The following is a 9,563-nucleotide window of genomic DNA, read 5'->3' as shown; positions in this document are numbered from 1 at the left end:
CTTCTCTTGATTGTAGACTTTGACAGTGACATACCTACCTCCTAGAGAGTGTTCTTCTCTTGGCTGGATGTTGTGAAAGGGTTTTTCTTTACCATCCTCCGATCATCCACCACTGTTGTCCTCCGTGGACGTCCATGCCTTTTTATGTTGCTGAGCTCACCAGTGCATTCTTTTTTTTTTCTCAGAATGTACCAAAACTGTTGATTTGGCCACTCCGAATGTTCCTGCTATCTCTCTGATGAATTTATTTTGTTTTTGAAGCCTAACAAATGGTTTCACCTGCATGCATATGTATGTATGTACATGTATGTCCCCCCATATATATGTTTTTTAAGACATGGACAACTGACACATACTTAAAAAAAATCAAGTTCATTACTATAAGAGGCAGTATAAAGAATTCATGTAATAACTTTACATATGTTTAAATTTAATGGTTTACATGTTCTTCTCTATTGAATGGCATGTGTCCCCCAGTCTAACCCTCTAGTCTAAACTACACTTAAAAAAATAAAAAAAATTTTTTAAACCTCATCCTATTGTGCCTTGTCAAGTTGAAATTTAGCTGACATGTTTTTTCTGGCCTTTAAAAAAAATAATAATAATAATTTATTTATATAGGATATTTGCTGTCCCCCATTTTTTGTCAATACTGAAACACAGACAAACAGTCTCTCTGGATTGATTCAGTACTTGGCCACACCCCAAACCATGTGATCAGGAAGACAGATTAAGTAGTCTTCCCACCCTGGACCACATGGTGAATAAATACTGTTTAGCATTTTGAAATAAATTTGCCATAATGTTAGCAAACCTGGCTGTGTTTTAAAAAGTGTCATTACTGAACGTCCTGTTACTCATAAAAACAAGATATAATTTTTGTTTTTAGTGACTTTATTCTGTTCATATCATTCTGTTCACTGCATTTTACTGTCCTCACGATAAGGGCAAATTAAGGTTGAATTGTCAAACCCAAAACAGTCAATTCCGAAACACTTTTTGTCAATATTAAACAATGTATGGCTGTTTTGGTATTGACATATTTCAGCAGTGACATTCATTTGTTTTATTTTTATGTATAAAAAATCATAACATTGGGTAAACTTCTATAGGGGTGAATGGGAGATGACAGCAGATGCAATTTTTGTGTCTGCATTTGCTCTAATACCAAAGTAATATTCTGTGACATAATTTCCACAACTTTCCAAAAGAGGGAACAATTTTTAGAGAGATTGATTACAGTAGTCAGAGAGAAGGATGTGAAATTTGCCATCAATCTTTCGGCCTTCATATTAGAAGAAGGGTTGCAGTAGTGTTAAGTAGTTTTTTGTAAAGTATTGGTAAGGTAATATAACACAAAGTATAGAAAAAATGTATATCATCATTAAGTGACTTGGTATGTGAATTAAATGAGTAAAGGGTGTGTCATAAACATTAAGGTCACAACCGAAACACACACAAAAAAAAAAAGAAGAAGTTGACTGAATTGCTGAAACAAGTCATTTTAATTTCGAATAACATTCAAGTTAATACATTTGCATAATGGACATCCCGGGAACAGATTAAAGGGTTAGTTCACCCAAAAATGAAAATTCTGTCATTAATAACATTAAGATGATCGACAAAGTAGTCCGTGTGACATCAGTGGTTCAAACTTTACAGTCTGACGTCATCACGCCGGATCTGGGGCAGCGCCGCCACACGCTCGCGTCATGGTACTATTGTGAACGCACGTCCACAAGTGACGCAGTAGAGACAAAAATGTGGAATAAAGTCGTTAGTTGTTTTCTTTGCGCAAAAAAGTATTCTCGTAGCTTCGTAACTTTACAGTTGAACCACTGATGTCACACTGACTACTTTGTCGATCATCTTGGTACTTTTCTGGACCTTGAACGTGGTAGTTACCTTGCTGTCTATGGGAGGGTCAGAGAGCCCTCATATTTCATCAAAAATATCTTAAATTTTGTTCCGACGATGAGCGAAGGTCTTACGGGTTTCGAACAGCACGAGGGTGAGTAATTAATGACAGAATTTTCATTTTTGGGTGAACTAACCCTTTAACCCCCTCAAACGCTGTAGCTCATTCATGTGGATAACGTAATGTTGAGAAGATGCTGTGCTCTGCACTGTGAAAGTGAATTCACTTTATATTCACTTCCAAAGGATGAGGCTGTGAAGAATCAGCGGTTAAAATGAATCTTTACTACGATACCACAGCAGTATAATCACAACCTCTTGTTTTGTTCCTGTCATTTCATTTACGGCTGCTTCCCCAAACTCCGTTGAGTTCAACGCAGGATTCGTAAACCGGTTGTCCTTGAAAGATGGGTCAGTGACCAGTTTGTTTGGACCAGCTTGCTCCTCCGAATAACGACCTGTAAGTATGATTAATAATTGTTTCTTTAATGTTCTGTCGAGCATGCAAAACATGTAGTTTTGTGTGTTATGTATACACTCAGTGCAGCTGTAGGTCTCCGGCTAACTCACGTTATAGTTCTGCTAATTAGCTGTGGGCCTGCTATTGTCTAGAAATGTGTTGATTAATATAGAATGTCTGTAGTTCTTATTACTTGGAGTCATGATAAAGGATGGAGCAATAAGTTGGTTTACAAACTGCAGTGCTTTATCAGTACTCCATGGCTGGGTTCGGCTAACGCATATTACCATATTGTTTGGGTCTTTACTAAGCAGTGGGTCCGGTTCGCTGACATGTGTAAAACAACTTTTTCCCCTCTGATTCTTTATATTTAGAACAGAGTGAAGCACTATCATTGTCATAATAGAATGGATGTTCTGACATGCGTTGTACGCAGTAGACCAATCACAACAGACTGGGTCATCTGACCAATCAGAGCAGAATAACCTCATGCAAAAGAGGGGTTTGGAAAGATGAATCTTCGAACGAATCATAGACCTTTTTCACATTTACAGGTTTCTCAGCAGCAAAAGTCGTCATAGTTGGGTAAACTTCGAGAGCAGTGAATGGGAGAGTACCACAGATATATTTTTTTGCATTCCTTTTTGCTCAAATAGCAAAAGAAAAATGACTTTCAAAAAAGGAAAAAAATTGAGAGACTAATGACAGAGACTAATGTCAAATTTACCGTCCTTCCCATAGACGCTGCATTAGAAACACCCTCGCATTAGCGTTAACTATTTTTTGTGAAATAATTTGATGCAAATGTGATATAATGCAAAGTTTATTGTTATAAATGTACATACATTTAAAAAAAAATCTAAATATAAAAAACTTTCGAGGATTTACGATGCTGATGACCGCTGAAACGCATCATCACAGTCTTGTGAAAAGGGTCCATTTGAGAGTCGTTGAGAAATAACGTAAAATTAAATGCATATTATAAAAAAAATAACCTTTTTTTTTTTTTTTTGACCTTGTATGCATGTAAACCTGTTGCTGTGGACTCCAAAAACCAAATTATGAACCTTCCAAATAGCATAATAGGGGCACTTTAAAATTTGCTGAAATTGTGAAAAACATACAAAGATTCTAGTGTACCCACATTCAATTTATGCATTTCACATGCAATGCAATACAAATTTACAAATAAATTTGAAAAGAAAAATTCAAAATATTCAAACTCATACAAGCCTGAATTTGCACCACTTCTGTAGAATGGCATACACACACACACACACACACACAAACACACACACACACACACACACACATATATATATATATATATATATACCTTTAACTTTCACCCCTAAAAGGAGCTAAAGAAAAAAATATTTAACTTAAAATTCTTATTAGTGGACATCTAATAAATAGCCCCAAGCACTTTTTTTAAATTTATGTTTTATATAAAACTCTACCTTACGGTTGAGCTGTCAGTCCATGTTAAATCTTGATTTAAATTCTGAGAACTACTTCTGTTAGTTATTTTCCAATAATAAACATTCCTTTAACTTTACTAGTATCTTGGATACATTTCATAACCTTCAGGGTCCACAAAGATAAAAAAATATTTTCTATAATTTACATCTATATATATTATAGTCTCTATAATATATATAGATGTATGGCAATATATACGTTATATGATGTCCTTTACAGACATATCAACCGTATACGGTCACACATGATTTTGGATAATTATGGTATTTAAATACTTAAGTGTCTTGTTAATGCATTTTTAATGCCACAGAACGTTGCAAAACTCACACATGCAAGTCAACAAGCATACAACACCACACATTACATACTCAGCACTTCACTGCACTCAAACACACAAGCATACAACACCACAAACATTAACAACATACTCCACTCTATACCACACACACACAAGCATACAACACCACAAATATTTAAAAAAGCATGTTGATGCTTAGTTATTTGTTACAGAATGTTTACTGTTGTTCAGTAATCTGTATTTTTAGTCATTTTCAAAAATGTTTTAAGAGATTTTTAAGTTGCATTTGTAAAAAAAAAATAAAAAAAAAAGAAGTCATTTAATATTCACCAGTTATGTCTTCCACTCATTGTATAACTCATTTTAAGTACTGAGCAGTACCTAGGTATTTTAAAATACAAAAACTTAAAATTATCACTCTAAATGAGCTTAAATTTTATAATGATGTAAACAAGACTTTTATTGTAGAAATTACTTTAGAAATGTATTAGTAAAATCTACTTAAAATATTGTGTTACACCAGCTAATAAATTTGAGCAAAACCATTCATTGGGATACTCAAATATTTAAGCATTGCCAACTAAAGATTCTTAAGTAACACTAAAATTCCATGTGAAATTTACTTAAGAAGAGGGATGCAAAAATTATGCATTATATTTTTACGTAAATCTAGCATATTATTTTTTTCAGTGTATGCAGAGGAATTCAAGAACTTAACTCGCTTCACATTTCTAATTATGCGGTTGATCCACTGAAGATATGGTGAAATCTTAGTGTACACATTAGGATACTGAGGTGAATTGCACTGTAATCTATATCCAAAAGCTGTGATGCCAACTGCAGTGTGTCCACAAACCAAAGGACCTCCTGAGGAATACTGTGAAGAAACCCAGATCAGCACATCACTAAAATGCCAAATACTATATCTGTCGACACTCAGTTCATAAATTAACATAATCAATTCTGTGAATCATCTTTTGTACGTACAAAGCAGGATCCACCATGGCCACGTGTGCACATCATCTTTGAGACTGAGTAGATTGATCCCCATTTTTTTTTACATTCTCTCTTATTCAATATATACACGCTTGCCTCCATTAGACGATTGCTGTTTTGGCCGTTAGTCTGCAGTTGTCCCCAGCCCGCAACGCTACAGATAGTATCTGCTTCGACATCTTCCCCAACCTTTGGTAATGATATCCATTTAACGTAGTTATTTAGGTTGAGTTTTCTCTGTAGCTGTAATTCAAAAACACAACCACTATTAATAAAGAGGTTTAATAATCTTTTATAAGATCGAACTGCAGTTGATTACACTGCTATGTTGAGGTTAGTACAGAAGCCCTGAAGGTCAAGGTGATTTGTGGTGGTGATGATTAGAATCTGATCAGGAATCACTAGTTTTATATGTACTGATCACTATTTTGAATAACTAGTAGCATTACATTTGGTTACCCTTAAAAGCATGATGTCATTCAGATCAGAGTTCTCATGTGGGATGTAGTTCTTCACTCCGATGTGATCAGAACTCTTACTCTTCCTTAAATCATGAGCACCAACCACAACTGTCAGAATCTCATTTCTGTTGAAAAAGCATTTTGTGCTGGGTTGAGTCATGATGCTGCTCATTTATGACATATATGGTTGCACTGCAAGTGTTATGTCAGCCAAAATTATTTTAACACATGAAACACAGTTCAGACTAAACAAAACTCTTACCCATTCCAGCAATGTGCAGCAGTCATGACAAACTCATCAGAGATGAGGAATCCACCACAGACATGTGTCTTGTCCTTCTTAATAGAAACCATGTAAGGTCTGGAGTGGGGTTTTACTTCTGTGCCATTCACTATTCCCACATTCACACGAGCTGAGAGAGAGATAGTGCTGTTAGTCAGCTTATTCGGTACATACCAATTAAACATCATAATAAATGCTGTTAAATAATCAGTCTCACCAGTGAAGGTCAGGTGTGGCAGCAGAGAGACCAGCAGGAGCAGAGAGATGATGGTCATCATGAAGACAATCAGTGAGCTCTTGACAAAACACTGTATAAATATACCTGAAAGGTGGGTGGAGACGTTGAGTTGCTCACAAGGTTTGCTTTTCTTGCAGCATAAGCAACAGTGATGAAAAGATATGAGAAGGATGAAGCATGTATGCATGCAATTTGATATTTGAATATTTTACAGTTCATAATACAACTGTTATGAAGTGTCATAACAGGTATTAATGTCCTTCCAGAAAGACTGAGAGTTGTCATTTTGATGCAGGATAAACAAGGACAATCTGATGCAGACCGATTTCGCCTTCCTTCTTGTTAGTTCATGGAGTAATGATGGCTGAAAGACATGATGCTGTAAGTCCCCTTAATCAGCACATAGCAATTAAGCATTCTTAAAAAAATAAAATAAAATAAAAAACAGCTCTAAAATGATTGATTCTGATTAGCTTTTTTCTTCTTCTTCTGTAACTGCATGGCCAAAGTGGGTCCAGGAGGGTCTTGACCACATTACCAGTTTGCCAAATTGTTTCAGTTACTTCGAAGAGCTTTGCACCCTAGTACAGCAAAAGAATCCAACGCCACAAAGACACTGATCTAACTACACTGATTAAAACAAAATGATCTTTTATTATCTATAAAAAATGATCTTACTCCTGCCCTCTCCCACAGACTCACGCACAGAAACTTATCAGCTCTGCCCATGCTATTTCATCAATAAATTTTTTTCACTACTGGAAAACATGACATTTCTCAGAAACAAGACCAGATGTCATAGATAGATAGCTGAGCGGTTGAGCTATCTGTCTATGGGCTCTGGCCATGAGTCCACCCAAATATCTTTCCTATCCAATCAGAACTTTTAAACAAAGACAGCATTAATATTTATTTATTTAACGATTTTTGCATTAAAAGCAATCTGAGGTGAATTTTGAGGAAGGGCTGAATACTGCCCCAATCATTAAAATAACACCAGAAAAGTGCTATATTTTTTGTAGTTTTATTAGCTTTTCTGACTTTGAAAAGTAGAGGCTCACAATCACACAGTGGGTTTGCGAGTGGCATCTATATATCTATCTGTCTGTCTCTCTGTCTTTCTATCTGCCTATTTGTAAAGCTATAGACATAGCATCAAAGTTTAAAAACTTTGATTAAAAAATCTTGACCATCCAACATATCTGCCAGTCCACTCTTCTATAGCTGGCAGGAATCAGGCCTACTCAGAAGAGAAGTGTTAACGTCACTATTCTTTAAGTAGTTAAACATGTGGCTTCACTATTAGTAATGCTGTCAAGCTGTGCAAATTCAGATAATTCACACATGCTTACTCACTCCCTCTTTCTTCTCTCTCATAACTGCATGAGTTATATTATTATAGTTCTGAAATGATGTTTTGGAATTAGCAACAGTAGATTGAGGTGAGATGCATAGAAATTAGTTCTAGTTCAGTTCTACACCAAAGCATTTTAAGGACCAAAAAATGTGGGGGTGGGGGGAAATCTGTGCTTTAGAAGCTCCGTTTTTAAATACCTTTTTTTGACTTTTTTTTAATGATCAGTTTTGAAGTTTTCACTCTTTGCCTAATCAAGTAGGCAAGATGTGAGCCTTACTTGCTCATGTGAAGTGACTGACATGTGTCTGTCATGTAATACTTATATGTGGTTGTGACAATGAGGACACTTCGAATTGATGCTTACCATGTAATACTTTTACTGAAATAATACATTCAAGAAGTTTTCATGAAGTCAATTAACATTTTTTATTATTTTGTGGATCCATTTGAGATATGCTGAAATCTTAGTATACACATTAGGATGCTCAGGTAAATTACAGACATTAAAATCACCAAATGAAGTGAGATTTTCCACAAACCAAAGGACCTCCTGAATCCCCCTGTTTAACACATGATTTACACATGAATTAGAATCGTACATCAGTTTAATCTCAGTGAAACCAGAAACAGAGTCTGTGAATTATGTTGTGTACATACTTTGCAGTATCCACCACGGCCATATGCACACATCATCTTTGAGATTGAATATTTCACACTTCCTTTCCATTTTTCTTTACATTGTCTGTCTTTCATTATCTTCACGTTTGCCTCCATTAGGCGATAACTCGCTGAGCCTTTAGTCTGCAGTCTTCCCCAGCCAGCAACACTACAGACAGTACCTGATTTGATGCCTTTTTTATTCTTTATTAATGATATCGGTTCAACATTTTGGCTTAGTTTGACCTTTTTCTCTAGCTGTAATAATAATAAAAACAACATTTAATCACTTTTCATAAAATTAAATCTCTCTCTCTCTCTCTCTCTCTCTCTCTCTCTCTCTATATATATATATACACATATTTATAAACGTTTCTACTGTAATTTTACAGTTATAGCTGTAAAAACAGTTTTCTGTAATTTTACAGTACAATTGTAATTATTGATTTACAGTACTTTTGTAAATTTACAGGCTTACGGGCAACCAAATTTTTACATTTTACAGTACATTTTTTACAGTGTATGCATGTATGTATATGCTATGTTAAACTGCTTTAAATTACTTTTTTCCCCCACATAAATCTTGATGCACCATAAACTTCATACATTTATATATATAAAAAAACTGAAATAATTACATTGCATAAGTATTCAATCTAGTACATAAGTTAACTCAGTACTTAGCTGAAGAACCTTTACAGCCTCAAGTCTTTTTGGGTTTAATGCGACAAGCTTTGCTCATCAGCATTTGTCAATTATCTGCCATTCTTCTCCTCTCCTCTTCACCTCTCAAGCTCTGTCAGCTTGGATGGGGGCAGACACACATTTTCAGGTTTCTCCAGAAATATTTGATTGGGTTCAAGATCAGGCTGTGGCTGGGCCATTCAAGGACATTCACAGAGTTGTCTATAAGCCACACTTGCTGTGTTCTTAGGGTCATTGTCCTGTTGGAAGGTGAACCTTCTGCCCAGTCTGAGGTTCTGAATGCTCTGGACTGGGTTTTCATTAAGGCTATCTCTATATTTTGCTGCACTGAGCATTCCTTCTACTCTGACGAGCCACTGAAAAACAGCCCCACAGCAAGAGGTTGCTACCAGCACACTTTACTTTTGGGATGGTACTCTGCAGGTGATGAGCAGTGCCTGCTTTCCTCCAAACATGATGCTTGGAATTGAGGTTCATCAGACCAGAGAATATTGTTTCTCACAATCTGGGGGTCCTTTAGGTGCTTTTTTGCTAATTCTAAGTGTGTTTTCATGTGTCTTCACTGAAGAGAGGATTGAGTCTTGCCTCATCGACATAAAGCCCAGATTGGTGGAGTGTTGCAGCGATGTTTGTCCTTCTGTAGATTTCTCCCATCTCCACATATGATCATGGAGCTCAACTAGAGTGACCATCAGCTTCTTGGTCACCA

At 35.9% G+C, this 9,563-nt stretch overlaps 2 protein-coding genes across 2 annotated transcripts; both read right to left on the bottom strand.

Annotated features, from left to right (window-relative positions):
* Nucleotides 1-3,722: 3,722 nt before the first annotated feature.
* Nucleotides 3,723-6,172, bottom strand: LOC107726531 (granzyme B(G,H)-like). The gene is made up of 6 exons (XM_016536155.1): nucleotides 6,115-6,172; nucleotides 5,877-6,027; nucleotides 5,613-5,739; nucleotides 5,145-5,396; nucleotides 4,885-5,034; nucleotides 3,723-3,728 (listed from the first exon to the last, which is right to left on the bottom strand). Exons 1-6 carry the CDS (start codon nucleotides 6,170-6,172, stop codon nucleotides 3,723-3,725), a joined length of 744 nt encoding a protein of 247 aa, XP_016391641.1.
* Nucleotides 6,173-8,001: 1,829 nt separating this feature from the next.
* Nucleotides 8,002-8,431, bottom strand: LOC107726530 (granzyme B-like). Its single transcript, XM_016536154.1, has 3 exons — nucleotides 8,255-8,431; nucleotides 8,150-8,185; nucleotides 8,002-8,052 (listed from the first exon to the last, which is right to left on the bottom strand). The coding sequence occupies exons 1-3, from the start codon at nucleotides 8,429-8,431 to the stop codon at nucleotides 8,002-8,004; spliced, it is 264 nt and encodes an 87-aa protein (XP_016391640.1).
* Between the last annotated feature and the right edge of the window lie 1,132 nt (nucleotides 8,432-9,563).

Source organism: Sinocyclocheilus rhinocerous, unplaced genomic scaffold, assembly GCF_001515625.1.
Source record: "Sinocyclocheilus rhinocerous isolate Xijiao unplaced genomic scaffold, SAMN03320098_v1.1 scaffold276, whole genome shotgun sequence".
NCBI classification, from domain to species: domain Eukaryota; kingdom Metazoa; phylum Chordata; class Actinopteri; order Cypriniformes; family Cyprinidae; genus Sinocyclocheilus; species Sinocyclocheilus rhinocerous.
The sequence above is the reverse complement of the archived record's forward strand: the minus strand, read 5'-3'. Positions and strand labels throughout refer to the sequence as shown.

What these genes read in the sequence shown, in the direction of transcription:
- LOC107726530 (XM_016536154.1), bottom strand. Translation starts at nt 8,431, where the DNA reads ATGTTGTTTTTATTATTATTACAGCTAGAGAAAAAGGTCAAACTAAGC. An exon ending in ATCGCCTAATGGAGGCAAAC is followed by an intron (nt 8,186 to 8,254) that starts GTGAAGATAATG and finishes TCAATCTCAAAG; the next exon opens with ATGATGTGTGCATATGGCCG. An exon ending in GCCGTGGTGGATACTGCAAA is followed by an intron (nt 8,053 to 8,149) that starts GTATGTACACAA and finishes TGTGTTAAACAG; the next exon opens with GGGGATTCAGGAGGTCCTTT.
- LOC107726531 (XM_016536155.1), bottom strand. Translation starts at nt 6,172, where the DNA reads ATGACCATCATCTCTCTGCTCCTGCTGGTCTCTCTGCTGCCACACCTG. An exon ending in GCTGCACATTGCTGGAATGG is followed by an intron (nt 5,740 to 5,876) that starts GTAAGAGTTTTG and finishes CTTTTTCAACAG; the next exon opens with AAATGAGATTCTGACAGTTG. An exon ending in ATGACATCATGCTTTTAAGG is followed by an intron (nt 5,397 to 5,612) that starts GTAACCAAATGT and finishes TTTGAATTACAG; the next exon opens with CTACAGAGAAAACTCAACCT.